Here is a 22,743-nt window from a genome sequence, read left to right on the forward strand (position 1 = left end):
CAGTGTCACTAAGACGACATCTTGAGTCCTGAAAATCTTTCTAGACTCACCATTTTAAAAACTGATGAGTCCAAAGATGCATCACGATTTCAATATTTTGTATAAACTATAAACACACTAATCATCATTTTATACCAAAAGTTTAAAAGTATTATGAATTAAATGTTATTTCATTATCTCTATTAGGTCGAGGGGGCAATATTAAATCATATTGCAATAAAATATCTTCAAAGAGAAGACTCTTCTTACTGTTGTACTCACCATGACCAAAAAAGAAGTCCTTGGACTCGCCTTCAACAATCATTAGTGAGAACCCTGATACTAGTAAACAAAAAGCCAGCTATATAATATTTTACCGGGTATCCGCATGTGTATCATCTCCCATAGGTTTAACATAGCAAACTGAATTCGCCAGAACCCCCGCTTCCCCTAATATTACTCAGGATCTTTGATTTCAAAGTTCCTCGCTAGACACTATGTTTCCCTATACTGTAAGTTTGATTTCTCTATTGACATTTTTTTCTGTATTATTGATTAGTTATTAAAATAAAAATAACCCTAAATTTCAGAATTCATGATGCAATAAAATCAGTTTTGTGATTGTATGATCGAAAATATGAGGTAAATTACAAGTTTATCTGTCAATATGACAGAAGTTTTTTTTTTTATCCCCTTTAACTATATATGAATAATTATCGCTTGTTTGACAACCCAAACAAAATTATGATGTTTAAAATAAAATTCGTAATTTTAGGCAATCGGGTCGAAAGCATTAATTTAGCTACACTCTCAAAAATCTTCCGGGGAAAAAAGTGGAAAATCCGGAACAAAATTCTGGATAATATTTACACCTTACACCATGTAAATATTGTGAAAAATGCAAAATAATGTCGAAGCGGGCAAATAAGAATACAAACAACCAGGCGGAAGATGAAGATGATGGAGAAATCCCTCAGGAATACTTACGAAATACCCAAGATAAGGGCGAAAGGCTTAGGATACGAACTGGCTACAGAACACTCATAGAAGATTTGAATAGTTCGTGTTATATGAAATTTCTGAAAACAATTTGAAAAAAATACGTTTTTTCTATGCACCACTATACAAATCCATGACTGTTTTAAAATGGTGTTTCAAGCCCATGATGAAATTGGGCCCACCCCAGTTTCATGTGTGGTGGTGGTGTGTGTGTGGGGATACAAGTCAAATCGGCACCCTTAAACTGTTAAAAAATGTAGTTCAAATCGGCACTTGGTTAAATTGGCATCTCGTGATATTGTTGGCTTTTTTCAAAACTTTTGGGGGCATTTATGGTTGGATTTTTATAAATAAGGCCAAGACGTAGAATTGTCTAAAGTATGTTTGTTTATTTGATAATAGCTTTATTTTCAGGTGTTTTTGTTTTCTCTGATGTGAACACAAACAATATTTTTTTATGATTCAATTTGGTTGAATATACATGTATTGCGAAATTTCTGAACAGAAATTAATATTTGTGTTTATCTTGTGAAAAAATGAAAATGATCCACACAAAATATATAACCAAATAAACAAATAAACCTGTGCCATTCTGCTTCTGTTGGTACCAATTTGCTTAAAATCAAATTAAACCAAAAATGAACTCAAAATATTTTTTTGAAAAAATGTAGTTATTTATACAATATCCAGGTGTAATGATAAGTCGTTATCCTAAGGCTATTTTTTTCTTATTTTTTCTGTACACTTAGCTTTCATTTTTTATTACCATGCATTGTCAAGCTTGGTAACTCATAATTATTTGTCAGTAACTAAATGTACGATGCTGTCCCATACTGAACCTTCTGACCTTGTTTGTTTACATTTAAATTTCAATGGCGTCAAAATCACGTGATTTCAATTCGTTCTACCCAATCAAATTGCTCTACTGTCAATTAGGGGATTTTCCAGTCTACGGCAATTACGTTATTTCTTTGTGGGATATTGCTTCAAAATAGTTTGCAATGATTTTGGGTTTTATTCAACAGGAAAACTCTTTTTTTGCCATCCCTTTTGACATCAATGGAATTGTGTATGAATATTTATCTACAGTCATGATGGTCAGAATATCGATCTTTTTATATTTTTATAATGAATAAAAAGAAAATTCTATGAAAAATAAATGTAAATTATTTTTCATTAACCTACTCTATATTCCTGTACAAAATTATGGCATGGGCATCGTTTTTTCAATTAGTTTTCCTTTCATTTTGGTTGGGCTTTTTTCGCGGGAAAATCGCGAAAGACGTAAGGAGCATGTCATTTTGAAATTCCTAAAAATACGATTTGCTTGACCTGTATTGCCTGCCACAAGATTGATGACGCTGAATGGAATGTACACAAAGCAATGGAGGCCGGTAGTGGGATTTTGTAAAGTTCTAGAATGTTTTTAGACATTCGGAAGTCGGGATTGAAACGAGCATTAGAAATTTGGCATTTTTTAGCAATAATTGAGAACAACAATGAAAACTTACCTTCAGAAATGTTTTTTTATTCAAAAGTGCAGAAAAAATGTATTCTACATTGTTTTTCTACGCCGGAAGTAGCGTAGTGACGTCAATGCGGAGTTTCCCCGTGTGTTAAGTTCAAACACAAATACATAACGAACTGACAAGATGAACGATTTTAGACTACTACAGGATATATAGCGAAAAATGTCATGTGATGAATACTTATGGCCACTCTTTGTACATATATAAATTTATTGTTTTTAAAAAGTTTTATCTTTAATTCATCGGTTACATTATTAACATTTTTGTTGTTTTATCTATTTACAGGTAGCTATTGCTGTTTTTTCATCAAAAACTTAATAAAACAATGAAGCCCTTAAATACCCAAGCTGTTGTTTAATTTTAAGAGAATATAAAAATACAAAGGGAAACTACAAGTTCCTTTCATCACTACTCAAACTAAGCATGCTAAGTAGCAACTGAGGTGGATTTTTTTTCAGGAAACTTCAAACAGAATTAAATCAACAATTATGCAAAAAGTTCAACTGGTTAAAACACGGATAAGAATATCCAATGACTACATCCGGTGCCGATTTGACTAGAATTTGTGTGTGTGTGTGTGGTGGGGGTCAATAGTATGTCCCTGTTCACCTAAATGCATTGATCCACCTTTAAGTTGGTTTCAAGCCCCCCACAGAACTCCCCTTTTCCCTGAATGCGCACCTGCAACAGAACCGCATGTGCTCGCAAGTTTTTGGTGTAAAAGTAGAAAATTGAAATTTGAATATTCAGATGTAACCAGATGCAGAGAGCATGAATTTCATTACAAAATAGCTTGTCTCCAGCAGTTTCAAACCTGGGAGTCTGTGTTACAAGGCAGTGTGTTCAACCACTGAGCTAAAGAAGTACTTCCTTAGCTCAACTGCTTAAGGCTGACTTAGTATCTACTACATTTTCTAAGGGAAGTAATCTTGTCACAGTGGCAGATACAGGCAACCAAAAAAATATCAAAATCATGTACATTTTATACTAAGGAATCTGGGTCGGCCCCTCCTAAATCACTTTCAATCCCATTCACTTCCGTCCCCTTCCACTTTTCCACATGACACATTTCATTTTTGCATTTGCACCCTTTTGAAAGGTTCTGTTTTGAAAATTTTTAATCATGGTATTGTTTTAAATACTGTATTGCTAAAGATATGATAGATTAAAGAGAACAATTTTTTTGTTGTGCAAAAATAAAGAGACATTTTAAAAACAAAAATGGTTTTTTTTTAAGTGCTTTGGGAATTATTTTTGACAAATTGAAAAGTGTTAACAAGATTGATGTATGTACTCAGTGTTCTCCCCAGGCCGTTTTAGCGCCGCGATTTTCAGCGCTATTTCAATTTCCCGCTGTCCTATTGCACTGACCGCGTCGCTATCCCGTTCAACCGCGTCGCTATATTTTTTTTCGTATTTTTTAAAATTTCCCGCTTATTTTTCTTTTCGGATCACGTGATTGACTGGTTAACGATTTTTGAAAATTATTTCTGTTGTATTAAAGTAACTCCGCGTGACCAGTCTAATAAATTTTACAAAATGGCGTCGTTGAGAGATCAAAATAAACAAAGATTTCAACATTGACATCTATTTAATGAATATATAGAGGCATATATGAATGAAATGAGAAGAAATAAATTGACCGCATTTCCCAACGACATTCACAAACTTGTTTAACGAACTTTGAACAAACACTGATTTTAACAACGATCAAACTGGCTTCAATGAGCTAGTCTTTGAAGTATTAATTATCACCCAATCGAACTAATACCTGTTTAATCAGCAATTCTACAGTAATGAATTTTACCCTTTGAAAACAATTAAGAGGATATGATTAGAAAAACAAACCCCAAGCTGATACTAGACTTGAGAAATTCACTTTCTCGATGTCCAGCTTGGGTGAAGCCAAGTTAAACGTCGTAAGGTTAACAGAACACTGCTACATTTTTTAGCTTTATAAAGATCCCGAAACGTATGAAAGGAACGGACAGTGCTAACAGAGACATATAATACATGTCTCGGGTGCTGAAAAGTTCATTTCTATATTATATATAAAGGGAAGTTTTACCCCCTTCTCTGACAACGTTGTCTCGACCATTTTTTGAACCATCTACGATTATATCATTACTTTTTTTGCGTTTACAACCGAACTGTCGAACCTGTATTGCTTGAAAGAAGCATCCCTGTTATCAAGGGATTCATTATAAGCCCGTATTTTACGATTACTTGACCATACATGGCTCTTTTTCAAATGGATAAGGGAATAAAACAAAACGAAAATTTTGTGTAAATATATATAAAATATCGATATTTGTCAACCAATCATCAATATATCTTAATTAAATATTGCTTTAAATTTAATGTAAACAGAGGATGGCTTGGATAAGGAATATTATTTAATGCTAAAAAAAGACTCAGGTGTAAACAGGAAGTTATGTCAGCCAGTAAGGGAGATAATTTGGGAGGGAAAGACCTAAAAGAAGTATTGTCAAATCTTGACAAACTTATCTGGTGGCATGTATTCAAATGTTTATAAAATTATCAAACAAAACCTGTAAAGGTGGTAGTTGTTTCAATTGGCATACATAATGTATTTGATTGGTAATTCACCTTTGAAATAAAAAAAATCTCTTTAAAATATTTTTAAAGGATTTCTTTCATATTCATAATTGGAATAGGTTAGCCTTTTTTTTAAGCAAGTCTTTGATAAGATTTGAATATTATTAAAAGGTCAATTTCATTTCTTCCTTTGAAATACTATACTCATTTTTATTGAAAAGTTGTACTTTGCTAGAAATGTTAATAAAAGTAAATGTAAAAAATACCAATCTTGTCATAGAAAACTTTCTCACAGAAGCTGACAATGACTTTATTGTTGGTCCTACATGTTCTGCAACATCACCTGTTAGTGATAAGAAATCTTCACATCTAGGCAGTCTGGTATAGACCCACCATGGAAAAGACTTCTCCTTGGGTTTTATAGACAGATGATATGAGGATTATATGTATTTACAATGGAGACAAAAAGACTTTTCTTCTATCATGTCTATATCCAGACAATAACATTAGCAAACAAAGGGGTAACTTCCATGAGCATCATGAGGACATCATTACAAGAGAAAACATCAATAGCATTATATAAGAAAAACACATAACAAATCAATTACAAACCAACCGCGCGCCGCGACAAAGTTACTGAGAATTGTCGAAAATCACGCGCTTACCACAGCGCTATCCAAAAATCCTGGGGAGAACACTGATGTACTTATGGTTTTTGGGGGCCTTACATGTAGTATGCCAACTCTGAAAAAAGCTGATTTTTATAATAACTACAGAAGTACGACTGGCACAGCTGACAGAAGAATAACGATCCTAAAATTGAGAAGAAATGAGAGCTGTGAGATCCCAAAATTTGAGCAATACAATCAAATGACTTATTATACAATAGATCAAAGTGAATGAGTCATTAGAGTAGTTGAGGTTTATTTAAACATAAACATGCACATTTAAACAAAGTAACATATAAACTATGTCATTGACAAAACATTAAAGTATTTTGGATATATATGATATGAAACATGTATATATATATATTATATCTTATTTATTTCAGACAAAAAGCATGAATTAGTGAATCCAGAAAACAACACTTTAACAGAGGCATTAGAAGTAGCCAATACTCTGAATAAAGATGGTATGTATATATTATTTGTTTTTGTACATGTAAGTAAAACAAGGGATATGCACCTTATATGACATCAGATGCATGTACTTTGACATAACAATATTGATTCCTTGTATTAATTGTTTGTTAAAAGGGAAAATTTAAATGTTTGTATATGGACTGCTTTGGCATCCCACTGCCCCAACAAGTCCCATTAAGGCTGGCTTATTTTCAAAAAAATCTTGAACTGTTGAGATTGGATCTTTCATGTTGTACAGCCACATTACATGTAGCTATAAGAACATTAAAATAATTGATATTTACTTTTTGTAACTCACCACTCAAATGATAATCCTTCACTATAATCATAATAAGGACCTGGTTTAGAGACTTAAAATATATTTTTCTTTTAAAAAATGAATAATTTAAATTCTTCTAGTATTTGAGCACTTGTACATGATTCTTCAAAAGGTATGTTTATCCTGGCCTAAAAAAAATCATACTTATTGATTTCATCTTTTTTTGTATCAGAAATTTAAAGTGCTATTAATTTTGTAAACATGTAAATGTAGGTGAACTTTTTAATTTTCAGTCAGGACACCTAGAGAAGGGGCTCTTGATTCAACAGCTATACTCACAATATCCAGTTTAGCCAGACAACAGGCAGACAACTTAAACACAGATTTTGTTAGATTTGAACCTATAGAATTTGCTGAGAAATTGGTTTGTACAATATATGTGCTTTTGATTGTTTTAATTTTATACTTCTGCTCAAAGGGATGGGGTTTAACATTTAAAAATGAGATGTGGTTTGATAAGAATTTTAGTCAACTATCCGCCAAAGACCAAATGACAAAGACATATGTAAGATAGGAACAACTAAAAAAATGTACAAGTAAATGTACAGCATTCAAGAATTACTACCAAAATCAAAAGTGTAAGTAATATTTCAAAAAGGCAGGAGCAGGTGACAAAAAGTAAATCAATTCCAAGAAGAAAACCAATGAAATAATCTATGTTAAAAGCAATAATATGAAAGCAATTATTGGCTTTTGACAGGCGTATAAGAAATATTGATTTAAAAAACAGAAATCCATCAAAGTAAATGATTAACATTAAAAAATGCAGCTGGTATTTTAATGTTGGTTGTTTTTTCAGGTAGCATTTATACAGAGAGAGAACAATGCTCCTTCAGATTCACAAAGCAGGATTTCACCTGATGGATGGAAAAACCTTGGTGCCGCAGGGCAGAAGCTGTTTAGTAAAAACCCACCATTTCATTTCATGTATGTTATTAATATCAAAATAAAAAGATATGGTATGATTGCAAGTGAAACAACTTGCCACCAAAGATCAAAATGACATAGAAGTTAACAATTATAGGTCACAATACGGCCTTCAACAATGGGCAATTATTAATTAATGTCTTGCTTGATGTTTTAAAAGGATATCATCATATGGCACAAATTTTTACAATTAACTTGCATTGGCTACCTGTACAAATGTATTTAAAGTTATTCAACCTATGGGTTTGTATTTAGAGTTAGTAAGGTAATTCTGAAAAACCGCTTGAATCAAAAGCTGGCTTAATACAAATTGACAATACTTTGAACTGCACCAAATGTTGAATTACCAATTAAAGTACAACAAACTTACAATTTATACCTGATGTATGAACAGCAGTATCAACAAAAGATAGAACATAAAGTTATAAAAAAGATATTTCAATGTTAAAAACACAAATTCTAAAGTTATTTCAAAAAACTTGTGTTGACACAACCAAACATATTTCTTAATGATGTTCTGATATGGTACAGTTTTTATTGTTTTACAGGGCAGGGTCTTTTGACAGAGATGTGAAAGAAAGACCACAAAGAAATCCTAATGTAAAAAAAATTACTGATAAGGAAACTATTGACAAAGAGACAATTCCGAAGAAGGTAATACTCCTTATGTTATATTGAGTATTGGCTACATCTAAAATTAGTTTATAGAAAGATTGTTTATCTGACCTTGACTAAAACTGACTCTTTTTTCAAGGTTAAGTTGTCTTGACAATAGTCTATCTGGCCTTGACTTTGTCTGACACTTGTTCAAGGTGAAGTTTTTGTATTAAGATCAGCTTCTCCAATAAGTAATAGTGGGTTAACCTTTTTGCTATATATTTGTAACACTCAGAAACGTGTCCTTCCCCCCCCAAACGTGTCCGATTCCCCCAAACGTGTCCACATCAACGTCACTCAGTGACTGAACTGCAAAAACATGTCTAGTTGTCAAAGGGCGCCAAAGCGTGTCATTTGTATAAACGCTCAATCGTGTCCATTTTTTAATAAACCCCCAATCGTGTCCATTTTTGGAAAATTGACGCTTTCAGCGGCATGTTTCCGATACTAGTGAACTGAACTTCCATTACATTTCTCTGCCTACCGCGCTTGGTTCGTATTTACTTTCCATTACATTTCTCCGTCTACCGCGTTTAGTTTCGTATTTACTATTTCATATACAAACTGGAATTTGCTTTTATTGGTATCATTTTTGTGTAGTAATCAACCGGGAACCAGTTTACATACCTCTGGTCCTTCTTATTACCAAAAAGATCGAAGTGTACCAACCAATGTTGTTAAGATACTCATAAATCTATTTTTACAACTTTATTGATTATGTGAAGTAAAACTAAAACATTGTTAAAACATTAAAGATATATAATTAATCGGGGAAAACTTGATAGTCTTTTCTTTTTACAAACAACTGCCTTTTTTATAAGAAAATATAATGTGTCCTTGTTGGTCCACTTTCTACTGGTTATGAGACAGATCGAAGTACTGGAAATCCGACTCAATCTTTGTTTACAAAGTTACAACAGTAGGCCGAGTTCAATTGAAACTCTCGAGTTAACTTTACTTACTCGGGTATCAACAAAACGATTTTACTTGAACCACTCGAGTTAACCCCTTGTACCCTGGTTCCAACCCTCACCGGGCCAGGGTTAAACTCGAGAAACACTTGAATGACGTCAAACCAATGAGAATATTTTATTTTTTATGCTTGGTCAGGCCTTACCCTAGAGTTACTTTGATTTGTTCTGAATATCAACTCTAGTGCGTTCACGTGATAATCTATTAACTCTGAATTCGATTGAAGAGTTTCAAGTGAACTCGGCCGTAGAGTCTGTAACAGACTGTATCTGTATGACATGTATATAAATTGTCGATATCGATGCTGGCTTAAATACAACGGTTTTATTGGCGGGGCGGGAGAACAGATTTGAAGCTCTCTATGTTTGATGCATGCACAGCAGTGTCGTCTAGCTGATTCGGCGCGATCACTGTTACGGAATTCTAGTCAAATCGGCACTTGGTTAAATCGGCACCTGGTTAATTCGGCATCCGGTATAGTCAAATCGGCATCTAGTCAAATTGGCACCTGGTAAAATTGGCACTTGATATAGTCAATTCGGCACCCATGTTAGATTTGTTTAATATATATTTTAACAGTATTTTAAGCAAAAACAGTAGAAATAAGGAATGGGTTGTCCAGAAATTTTACAGTATTTACCCAAGAAGAGTTAGATAAGGAAGGGGTTGGCCAGAAATATTAACCTTATTTTATCATGTTTATTCACATTTTTAAGGGTTGAATTATTTATATATATTATTGATGCCTAATTGACTTTAAATAGGTGCCGCTTTGACTAGATGTCGATTTAACCAGGTGCCGATTTGACTTTTTCTATTGGTGCCGATTTGACTTGTACTGTCTTGTACCCTATTATTAAGGCCCTAAAGTGAGTTTGAATATTGTACGGTGTTTTACTTGGTTGAATGTCAATACACTCACAGTAAGAGTTATTCTTTACTTGCTTTTCCACAATAATTGTTGCATGGTATTCTTTGAATTTCTCGGCAGATATGGTTCTCTTCGGACATGCTATTAAGAGGAATTCGTCTGGTTAAATAGCGTGAATCAGTCCCCCAACTTCTTTGTACATAAATACTAACTTTGGCTTCAACGCCTTGTTCGTCCTTGTCTGGAGATTTTGTTGTAGTTCCAGTTTGGCAAGTTTTTTGGAGACTTATCCATCCTCTTTTGACTTGTAATCTCTGGTGATAAATTTTGCCGCTTGACATGTTTATTTTTGTTACCGAGTAGGGGTTGCATACGATAGCTCCATATTAAATTATGAGATCAATTCCTAAAGGTCTAGTTCATTATTGAATCTGACACAAATTTCAATAACTGGAATGCCACCCAAGATGAATATATGGGGCCATAATAAATAATAGGTTTGTTTGCCCAAACGCTACCTACCCAGAAAAAAGTTGCCTTCTCAAATTCTTTTATTGTCCTGATTTGAAGAAGTTTTTTTTTTTAAATCAAATAGGCATGAAGACTAATAAACATCTGATACTTCATTTTTTTTTTTGAAAGAAAATGCCTACCTACCTACCCACTGTCTCAACCTTTGGGTAGGGATTGGGCAAACCAAAATATTTTTAAGTGTGGCCTGGTTACCCTCTATAACAGCATAATTACTTAATACCATGATGGTTCAATGGCATAAACTTAAATGGAGACATAATTTAACATGAAAGATTGTGGATTAGTGTAAAATAAAAAACTAGCTTACTATGATATATGGTTAAAGAATGAATATCAAATTATATGGGTCATGGGCAGAGTTGTTATAAAATATCAATATGGCAGTGAAGTGGTTTCAAGTTTCATATAAAGGGACCTGACTGACATGAAATAAAAAAATCAAAGGAGAATCCCTATTTGTCTAATCTTCAATGTGAAATAAAACAAGTATAACAATATTGTGTAAATCTACAGAAATAGAATTTGCTTCAAGTAACAGAAATAACTACATTTGTGTATGTCATTAGTAACTTATTTAATGAGTATGTGGGCAATTAGTCCTATAACATATGACCTCAGGAGCATTATTTACTATTTCTATTTACTGTTCTGATATTTTTTTTAACTATCAATGTGTCACACTTTGCATTCAAAAATTTAAAAAAATGAAAATATCAGTATAAAAACGTTAAAAATTGAATAAGAATGCGAAGTCATATGTTATAGGACTAGTGGGGTATAAGAGCTTATTACAACAGGCTCTTCATAATCATTTGGTTTGAAAGGATACTAATAGTCTGTATTCTTGATTTAGAAAAATGTAATTGCAAGAAAGAAAAAAATACACATTACTTAGAATGCTTTTGATCATTCAGGTAGTTTTTATTTAGTACGTACAAAAGAACAGCCAGTAGTCATTGGATATTGTAGATCATATAAATAGTCTTGACCTATTTATTAGTACAAAAGAACAGCTAGTAATCATTGGATATTGTATATCATTCCAGTATTCTTGACCTATTTATCTGTACAAAAAACCCAGACTGTAGTCATTGGATACTGTAGATCATTCATGTAGTCTTGACCTATTTATTTGTACAAAAAAAAACCACAGCCAGTAGTCATTGGATACGGTAGATCATTTAGGTAGTCTTGACTCTTGACCTATTCATTTGTATTAAAAAAAACCAGTCAGTTGTCATCTTAACTTCACACACTTATATACGTATATCAATTATATCCTTACGAGACATGTTGCAATGTTCAACTTATTACGGTATGTGAAAATCAAGACTTGCATAAAAAATATCCCAATATTAGAGGCAGTGGCGTTATTTTTCCTCAGAGCTTTCAGCTCTTTGATTTAATAAACCCCCAATCGTGTCCAATCCTCTAACGTGTCCATACCAAGCTTTTAATTTTACTGGAACTATCATTCGTGTTCATATTATAAAAATGTAGGTTATTTCTGTGTTTTTTTTATTATTTTCCTTGTATACTCATTTTACGATCTTTTACTATTTCATTAAAAGATCAAAATAAATTACTTAAATTCTTTTTCTATGCTCATTAAAATGTTTGTAGCATTTCACTCTTTATAATGTGCCATACGTTGTATTATGGAAGGCAACATTTTTTTTAATTTCTGCAACTTTTATTTGAAACGGCCTCTATATTACATAACAGACATTGAAGTAGTTTCTTACTGAAGTCATAAACAAATCGGTCTTTACTCGCATTTATTTTTCTTTAGATTAAAATCTAAACTAGTGGTCATCCCAAATAACCGTAAAAATTAACGCCCAATTTCAAATTCCCGGTTTGATGATATAACCTATCTACAGTATATATCGTTAATATGATATCGTTCAAATAACGAATGAAATATTTGGCACTGGAGGTTTTTTCTCTTGTTTGTGTGTCTTTAGTGACGCTTGTAACCTAAAATTTTATCAAAAATTAGAACTGTTAAGAAAAGATGGGAGGTCAATTCGACTGAAAGCCCACCTTGCAATATTCTGAGTAATATTAAAGGCATCATCGGAGTTTATTAGTATAAAATAATTTACATAGTAAACAATTAATTCAACTGTACTGACTAGAATTATTTGTATGTTCGCTTTAAAAGAGCATGAAATATTTACAACTGGACAAATTAAGTCAAAAGTTAACGCATATGTTACATATTAAATTTTCAGTAATGATAATCATTAACAACCGGCATTGAACAAGTTAATGCTAATAAATTACTACTTCATCAACTGTGTTCCCCATCATAGAACTGCCGTGGACTTTATTGATGTCGCGTTTAGGACATGTATTAGCGCTAAAAAACACGAGACGTTCTGGCGTTTAAAAGTGGACACGTTTGGGCGAATAACAATAGTATCGGGCACGTTTGGGGGTTCTGAAATCGGACATGTTTGGGGAATATTGAATATTATGGACACGTTTGGGGAGAATAGACACGTTTGGGGGAATCGGACACGTTTGGGGGGAAGGACACGTTTGGGAGTATAACATATATAATGATGGTTCAGTGTAATTCTCCATTGTTCAAGGTTCATTTTACCGTGGCCTTGTTTTCACAGATCACTTAGAAGTTAAGTTTTTGTGATATCTGAGTTTGATCTCAAAGGCTTGACATATAATTCAACATTAATCAATAAAACAGGCAAGACATATTCAGTTTGTGCACTCTTGTTAGTTTACGATGAATGGCAATGAATGCACATCTTAACAAGGTCTAAAAGGGGTATTTGTTTATTGAAACTTATCAAGAAAGTAACATTTAAGTATCAAATTTGTTTATATGGTTTTAAACAAGAAAGAGTATTATAAAGTGTACCCATCTGTTTTTCAAATGAACAATAAAGTAGCAACTGGTTCATTATTGGATCTGCAACCAAATGAATCTCAAACTTCTAAACAAATTTCAGATTTTGAAATATAAGGTACTTTTAAACTGTCAGCACCTTATTATATTGTGCAATTCCTACTTTTTAACTTTTGTTGTTTAAATTAAGAATATATAGCAAAACAAAGTCTTGTTTATATCAATAGGGAAGAGAATAGGGAACTAATTACTGAAATGTTCTCAATTTTTCTATATTTTTGTTTTTCAGATGCAATCTTTTGATGGCAGTGGTGGTAAAAATGAAGCCACAACTGCAGAAGTAGAAAGAGTGTTGGATATTTTACAGAAACTTTATAAACAAACAGATGGTACTACTTTTTTCTTTGTTTTGCTTTCTCATACATATGCTATAATGATTTTGCTTTAGGTGGTACCCAACACCTTAACTAAAATTAATTTGGCTCGTTTAATTTTCATAAAATTTTGACAAAGTATTTACTTTGACCCGTTGACAAAAATATAAAAATTTCAAAAAATTTTAACCAACCGTTTTATCAGAAAAACTACACTGGTTATATAGCAGTTTGACAAACACTTATTTTGATCATCGAGAAGCTTAATATTCCCTAAACAACACAAGGTAATTAAAACGTTTAGCTGATTTTACAGAGTTATCTCCCTGTAGTGTTAGGTACCACCTTAAAGACAAATTGATATATAGTTACTTTAAAAAAAGGAACAGTAATCAACTTGTGATAAAACTTTGAGAGTCATATTAATGAATGGCTTTTATCTGTCACACTTTACGAACAGCATTAGAGTAATATTATCACCATGTTTCGAGAAGTGACTATATGATGAATAACCTTTAGAACAATATTTTTTTTTAGATTGATATATCAGTAGCCATCATGGCCATATGTCAATCTAATACATGTACAGAGGTAATGATTATATAAAATGAATAGCTGAAAACCCAAAATCTCAACACTGAATGTCACAGGAGCAACTAATATGAATGTATGGGAGTATTCAACCATACAGATATGCGGACAGCTCTAGTTTCCATATTGACTGCAGTAAGGATTTACTAGACAAACTTAAATTGGGTGTAGTCTTGACAGTGGAAAAAGAGGAGGTAATGCTAACATAATCCTATAATATTAGCTGAAGCATGCCACTGGTTGCTGGATTTTCTCACTGTGTTGCAGACCCATTGGTAGCCTTAGTATGTTTTTTACTCTATGGTCAGGTTTTTATCTTTTTCACACATTCCCATTTCAATTCTCAATTTTATTATATTTCAGAAAATCCAATTTGTTTCTTTGAATTTGTTTTAAATCCAGAATCATTTGGTCAGACTATAGAGAATATATTTTACACATCATTTTTGATAAAGGTAAGTGGCTTCTTTACTTAGTAACTGTGCATGATTGAGTTGCATTAATCCCTTATCATAAATAAATAAAGGTTGAAATAGGCCTCCTGACATATGAGTAGAAAAACAGACATGAATGTTAAAATGTATTGAATCATGGCTGAAAACATCTTATCTTCTATTAAGGACAGTTGGAAATTCAAAATTTGTATAGTGCATTATTCATTGAAACTTGATTTCATGTGTATGTGGGTACAGGTTGAACCACACATTTAAATGTTCAATTTATTACAAATTTTCTTAAGTCTTGTATACAGACATTGACAAAACCACAAAATCAAATATTCATGAAATTTAGTCCCCACCAAAATAAAATAAACTCAATCTACAGTACAAGAATAATGTGTATATATATTAATACACAAATATTAAAACAAAATATATATTAAAGTTTGATTTGGTGAACACATTTTAAATATTGAAAGAAGAAAAATTTGGTTACCAGAATTTTTTTGCAGTAATTGTCTTGGCAAATATGCTAAATATTCAGTTTAGATAACATAAAATTTGCACATCCCCTTTATTTTTTGTTTTAAAAACCATGCTGAATATTCAGTTTAAAGAATTTGCACAGCCTCTTTATTTTTTTTGCAGGATGGTTTAGCAAAGACAACACTTGATGAAGATAATTTACCATTAATAGGTAATTACCATTAAAGTTATGAAGTAATGAAGAAAGCCCAAGAAACATATGCATGTACTGGTAAAAAAATTGAAGAAAGAAGTAATGGGTGAACATCAATGAGACAGCAACCAAACAATAAACAAGTCAATGTTTTCAAAGTATATGGTTTTATTTTTCAGAGCCTGTAGAGAACAATGAAGGTGAAAGAAATAAGCAACAGAGCAAAACTAGGAACCACCAAACAATTCTGTCTATAACTCCAGCTGAATGGAAGGTATGTAATGAATTTTAAGGAACATTGTTTTTTATGTTCTTATTTCAAAAACTATAAGCCAGGTAAACTCAATTTAGTGAACGTCTGGCTGTGTTCATCTGACCTTTTTGGGAGTAGATTTTGATTCATTCTCAGCTGTAAATGTTTGTCTCTGCTGGCTCCTGCTTATGTCATGTTGATTTCTCATATTTTTCAATAAACCAATAACACATAAAATGCAAAGATTTCTCAGATTTCACCAAAGTTTTTTTGTTTATTTTTATACGACCGCAAAAATTTTAATTTTTCGTCGTATATTGCTATCACGTTGGCGTCGTCTTCTGCGTCGTCGTCGTCCGAATACTTTTAGTTTTTGCACTCTAACTTTAGTAAAAGTAAATAGAAATCTATGAAATTTTGACACAAGGTTTATGACCACAAAAGGAAGGTTGGGAATGATTTTGGGAGTTTTGGTTCTAACAGTTTAGGAATTAAGGGCCAAAAAAGGGCCAAAATAAGCATTATTCTTGGTTTTCGCACAATAACTTTAGTTTAAGTAAATAGAAATCAATGAAATTTAAACACAAGGTTTATGACCACAAAAGGAAGGTTGGTATTGATTTTGGGAGTTGAGGTCTGAACAGTTTAGGAATTAGGGGCCAAAAAGGGGCCCACATAAGCATTATTCTTGGTTTTCGCACCATAACTTTAGTTTAAGAAAATAGAAATCTATGAAATTTAAACACAAGGTTTATCCCACTAAAGGAAGGTTGGGTTTGAATTTGGGAGTTTTGGTCCCAACAGTTTAGGAAGAAGGGGCCCAAAGGGTCCAAAATTGAACTTAGTTTGATTTCATCAAAAATTGAATAATTAGGGTTCTTTGATATGCCGAATCTAACTGTGTATGTAGATTCTTAATTTTTGGTCTCGTTTTCAAATTGGCCTACATTAAGGTCCAAAGGGTCCAAAATTAAACTTAGTTTGATTTTGACAAAAATTGAATCCTTGGGGTTCTTTGATATGCTGAATCTAAAAATGTACTTAGATTTTTTATTATTGGCCCAGTTTTCAAGTTGGTCCAAATCGGGTCCAAATTAAACTTTGTTTGATTTCATCAAAAATTGAATAATTGGGGTTCTTTGATATGCCAAATCTTACTGTGTATGTAGATTCTTGTGCAATAGCAAGAAATTTTCAATTGCACAGTATTGCTCAATAGCAAGAAATCTTCAATTGCACAGTATTGTGCGATAGCAAATATTTTCAATTGCACAGTATTGTGCAATAGCAAGAAATATCTAATTGCACAATATTGTGCAATAGCAAGAAATTTTCAATTGATTGGAGTTATCTTTCTTTGTCCAGAATAGTAGTTGAATCAACGTAAATCATTGTTTTATACAATAAACAATGTATATTCACTTTTACTACCAACTGATAATTTAAAACAATCTTTACCATTCAGTGATAACAAGCACCTTTTGTTACATTTTAATATATTATGATGTATTTAAATGAGTAGTTATTGTTGCAAACTCCATTAAAAATTTGAATTGAGATCAGTTTTGGAAAAAGGGAAAGGGGGATGTGAAAAAAAAAAATGGGGGGGGGGGGTGTTAAATTTTTCTCATTTCAGATTTCATAAATAAAAAGAAAATTTCTTCAAACATTTTTTTGAGAGGATTAATATTCAACAGCATAGTGAATTGCTCAAAGGAAAAAAAAGTATTTTAAGTTCATTAGACCACATTCATTCTGTGTCAGAAACCTATGCTGTGTCAACTATATAATCACAATCCAAATTTAGAGCTGAATCCAGCTTGAATGTTGTGTCCATACTTGCCCCAACCGTTCAGGGTTCAACCTCTGCGGTCGTATAAAGCTGCACCCTGCGGAGCATCTGGTTCACAGTTAAATTACTTTGAAAAAAGTTAATGACAGAACTATATATATATCTTTGTTAAAACTTAGATATATATAGGTGTTATACCACCAATTGATTTTCCCCTAAAAGTCCCTGTTAAATTGCAATTTTCAAAAATAATACAGAATTTATCTTTGTTTCTAATAAAGAAATAGTTGGTATGAGTAAAGTTTTATCCTGTCTAGACAAAACTTCAATTACGTTTCATTGCATTTAAGAAAATAACCATCACTGGAGGTTAATCAATCAAAATATCACCCTTTTTTCCTGTGTACCAGCTTAAGAAACCATGTAACTTGAAGTTTTCAAAATATTTTATAGAAACACCCAAGATATATGCTTATGACTCAGAAATATTTTACTGCAAGGAAATGTAGGAATATTGCCCTACTACTGTCAAATTCAAGGCAATATTTTTATGCCCCACTTACTTCACATGTTCCTAATGATATGATCTTTCTAATTTTAGTTCCAAGTTAAAGTTTTGACCCCAATTTCACGGTCCACTGAACATGAAAAATGATAGTGCGAGTGGGGCATCTGTGTACTATGGACAAATTCTTGTTTTACTCTTTTTTGTATGTAACCAGATGTTATGTACTATGATTTGTTGGTATTGGACCTGAAAAGACTGGTCTTACATTTCTATGAATGCCACTAGATGAAGGGGGCGTTAAGTATTACCCTCGACTGTCCCTTGTTCCATCCCAAAAATATTTTCATAAATAACCTTGAGCTGTGGCATTTTTGTCCTCAGACACATTTTTATGCCCCACCTGCGATAGTAGATATACTTTCTTTTGTTTTTATGCATCATTTATGGGCATTATGTTTTCTCGTTCATCCATCTGAACCGCTTCAGGTTAAAGGTAAACTATGGACACATTCTTGTTCCATATGAGTTTGTCTAGTGTGTTGTAGAAAACTTTCAATGAAGGTAATAAATATTTGATGACGTTCCTTCTGTTGTAATGAAATGATCAGATTTAACTTAGAATTTATTTTTTTTTTCATTTTAGGAATTGATACGTGTCTATCAAATCGAAGAACCACTTATACCAACAAGAGATCATACAAAACCTCCAGCTAAAAAACCATTAATAGAATCCAAAACACAGAATAATACAACTCCACGTGTAAAAGGAAAGAAATGATTTACATAAACAGAAGCTGAAATACTGAATGGTAAGCCACCATCTTGGAAAGGAAATAAATGAAGCACATAAAGAAGAAGATGGGAAAAACTACAGAACAACCTAGATTGAAATGATAGATACAAATAGATACAGACTTTCTTTTCAATGTGCCTTAACTTTTTCATATTTCTAACCAACAGTTAATACTCATAAACCAACACTTTTTTCAGTGTTTTTTAAGGACATATACAATAATGTGCAAATAAGACTCATGTAAAACCAAATTTCAGTGAAACTTATTTAACATTTCTTAGGTATTATTATTTCTATTTTTTTGTTGTTTTGTTGTTATCTAGTCATGTAAACAATTAGGAGATGCTTTTTCACTGATGACTTTCCATTTTGAAATTTTGTAAACTTAAAAGATGTGTCTATATATTCAGTACTTACATTTCATCATAGAAAAAAACAGTTTTGGATGAATATGTCAGGTTTGGAAAAAGATATTGAACAATTTTGTTTTTTTGGTGTGTAACATTTTATTTTTAATTGTGAAATATTTACTGTTGGAAAATATGTTATGTAATTGTATTATTTGTACAAAAAAAACTGCTGAAAGGTTCTTTTCAAATTTGAATTAAGGTTACCACTCATCAATACCTTGGATAAGTAAGATAATTTGAAAAATCATAAATGGGAGATCATTAAGAAGGAAGGGGGTGAATTAAAAAATTCAAATTAACTCAGGGATTGTGCCTTATTGTTTTTTAATCAGATTCTCTTTAAACTCTTTAAATCTTGATAAAGATTTGAACTATTCAGACCCTAATAAGTTTGATTATCTTTAAAGTCTTGAAGGGAGGCCATTTATTAGAAGGCTACATGTTCAAATGAGCATTGTGTTAGTGAACTTGTTCATTAAAGATTATTTCATTACCGGTATATTTAAATTGGTAGCAGCCAGAAAGAGTGCATTCCTATTTCCATACTCGTACATGTTTTGTTTTCAACATTGTAGATATTTAAGTCACCTTTACTTGCATTTGTTTTACTTTTTTACCTGTTAGGCCATGCAATTTTAGAATTGTATGATACTTTTGAAAACGACCACTAGTGTTTATTGCACACACAAAATGATAAAAATTCCTGTTGGTTTTTTTTTAACCAGTCTCTTACAAGTGCAATGCTACAACATCTTTAAAAACTGACAGCTTTTGAAAATTAAACTCCTCTGGCAGAGCTTGCTGTTATACTGAAGTGAAACCAAGTGGAGAGCCAACATACTTACCCAACTTTTAATTCTACAGATGACGCAACATTTATAACTATAAGTTAGCAATAATTTTTATCATTAGATTTTATTATGGGCAGCAAACTATTTAGATAGATCATGTGAAACTCTTGTGTTCAACTTTTGATGTCACTTATAATCAAAGGAATGTGTATTTCATCTTACATTAATACAATTAGTTTTTTTATTACATGTTTTCTTCATTTACTTCATTCTAAGTTACTGAACAAAGATGTACATTTTATTTTGTGATAACATTTTTAGTTTTTAGTTTTTAATGTATCAATTGTTTTTAAACTAATGTGTGAGAAATGTTTCCTAGATTAAGGTAAACATGCTGTAAATATTATACATGTTTTAGTCTTTTAGTGGTCTGGTACAATGTAAAATCAGTGTTAAACCATCGACCCTAGATGATTAATGCATGGTGTCAACCGAATGCATTAGTAAATGCCTTTATCTTTCAAAAAATTATATCTGTCTTTTTTTACATAGACGCTTTCATTTAAAATTCATGATTTTTCCTTTCAGTCAACCCCACCCCATATAAAATACAAAATTGTAATAATTTCTAGGGAAAACACTGTATTAAGCTCTTACATACTTTCTTTTTATTTGATCTGCATCTTCTTCCTTATTGGATTAATAATATTTGACTAAATATTTTTTGGTATTGAAATAAAGTATACCTTACAGCTATGTATAAATCATATCACTGATGTTAAAAACTTGAAGAAATTTAAAGTGTACTGTACATGTATATAATTGTTAATGACAATCAATAAATGTGTTTCTTATTATTAAAATTACTTGCCTTTGTTTCAAATGTTTCTTGTGAAAACAAATGTTTAATATGTATTAAGAATAGTGCTGATGTCAATCTTCTAAAATGGTTTCCTAAACACTAGACACTGAATGAGTTTTGTTTTACAGGTCTAAAAGATATTCCTATAAAATTATTTTGATGTATTTCGAAAAATATAAATATCTTCTGTTCATCAGACAGGTAAATACTCTTTATCAAGTCTCCCATATGATTTATTTATTCATTTCCTACCATCTTAAAGAAAAGTTCAGAATTTTGGTAAAATAGTCAATCCACTTAAACTAAAAATCTGCAGATAGTAATGCCGTTTTGGGAAAGATGAGGGGAAATTTTGTTGATTTGTCCATTTCCTTGAATACTTGATTTGGGAGACTTGAATCACTATCTGTATGAGGTTGTAAGTTTCATAGAACTCATTTCATAACATATTGTTATTTTATTATTTTTATAGTGCCAATTGTTTTTATTGAATTATTAAAAATGAAATAAAATGTGAATAAAAACATCTTTCTGTTTCATTACTGATATAACCATTGAAATACATAATCCTTTTTTTTTTCGAACTGGAGAACATGCATAAAATTGAGAATTGAAATGGGAAATATGTGAAAGAGACAACCCGACCAAAGGGCAAATAACAGCCAAAGTCCACCTACAGCAAGAAAATTCCACACCAAAACATATAAATGAAATAAAAAAAAAATCATAAAAGACTAACAAAGGCCAGAGGCTCCTAGTAAAGTTTTCGATGAGTCTCTTACAACTCTTTCACCAACAGTTTATATTTTTTAAAAGCATTCATGAATATATATTGCTTGCATAAGTAAACAAAACATCAAATACAGGTTTATGTTTATATGATGTACTATATTGAACTGGTGCCTTATTAACTCTTCATTCTGTGCATCAAAACCAGAAAAGCCTAAATAAAACTTCTAATTTTACTGCATTTACACCTTGGATATGTTTACACTTCCACTTTATTTTATTTTCCTCTAAAAAGACAATTTTTCATAAGAAATAGAAAATTTTGAAGACTCCTTCCGCTTGACAATATCATATCTTTCTTTCTCATAAGTCATTACAATGGCAGCTTTACAAGGTAGTTCTATAACAAACAATTTCAATTACCAACATGGAATGTATCTCTAATTCTGTGCAAAATGAAAGGAAAATTTACGAACAACAATTTGTAAAAGGAATAAAATGAATTACACAAAGCCCTGGACACCTCCAAAAGAGTACATATACAAACAAAAACAACAATTAATGGCACATAGTGAATGTAACACAACATAGTACAGACGTAACAAGAAGTTGTCCTAAGTACATGGATGCCCCATCTGCACTATCATTTTCTATGTTCAATGGGGTAAAATCTCTAATTTGGCATTAAAATTAGAAAGATCATATCATAAGGAACATGTGTACTAAGTTTCAAGTTGAACTTCATCAAAAACTACCTTGACCAAAAACTTTAACCTGAAGTGGGACAAATTGAGGAAGGAAAGAACGAACAGATGCACAGACCAGGAAACATAATCCCATAAATGGGGCATAAAAAAGGAGCTCTTTATAGCTTGTTGTTCAGTGTGAGCCAAGGCCCCATGTTAAAGACAGTACTTTGACCTATAATGGTTTACTTTTATAAATTGTGACTTGGATGGAGAGGTGTCTCATTGGCACTCATACTACATCTTACTTTTTAAAAAAAAAACAGGTTGGAATTAAATTCTTTCCAGAGAATTGCTTTTCAACCTAAAATACCAGAATATGAAATACTACAAGATTTCCTCATTAATGAGTATCATTTGGGCTCAGGGGATAGGTGTCTCAATGGCAATCCCCATATTTATATCAATA

The 22,743-nt window shown here is 31.9% G+C and overlaps 1 protein-coding gene across 1 annotated transcript; it reads left to right on the forward strand.

Annotated features, from left to right (window-relative positions):
* Positions 1-825: 825 nt before the first annotated feature.
* LOC143071413 (EP300-interacting inhibitor of differentiation 3-like) lies at positions 826-21,387 on the forward strand. The gene is made up of 10 exons (XM_076245675.1): positions 826-1,038; positions 6,121-6,201; positions 6,764-6,894; positions 7,330-7,457; positions 8,006-8,111; positions 13,656-13,755; positions 14,695-14,786; positions 15,420-15,468; positions 15,630-15,724; positions 18,647-21,387. Exons 1-10 carry the CDS (start codon positions 888-890, stop codon positions 18,779-18,781), a joined length of 1,068 nt encoding a protein of 355 aa, XP_076101790.1. The 5' UTR covers positions 826-887; the 3' UTR covers positions 18,782-21,387.
* Positions 21,388-22,743: the final 1,356 nt, after the last annotated feature.

The sequence above is a fragment of the Mytilus galloprovincialis genome, chromosome 4 (assembly GCF_965363235.1).
Source record: "Mytilus galloprovincialis chromosome 4, xbMytGall1.hap1.1, whole genome shotgun sequence".
NCBI classification, from domain to species: domain Eukaryota; kingdom Metazoa; phylum Mollusca; class Bivalvia; order Mytilida; family Mytilidae; genus Mytilus; species Mytilus galloprovincialis.

Bases quoted from the DNA above. Each gene is read 5' to 3' on its own strand.
- LOC143071413 (XM_076245675.1), top strand. From the start codon at position 888: ATGTCGAAGCGGGCAAATAAGAATACAAACAACCAGGCGGAAGATGAA. The intron at 1,039-6,120 runs GTTCGTGTTATA...TATTTATTTCAG, and splicing joins ACTCATAGAAGATTTGAATA to ACAAAAAGCATGAATTAGTG. The intron at 6,202-6,763 runs GTATGTATATAT...TTTAATTTTCAG, and splicing joins CAATACTCTGAATAAAGATG to TCAGGACACCTAGAGAAGGG.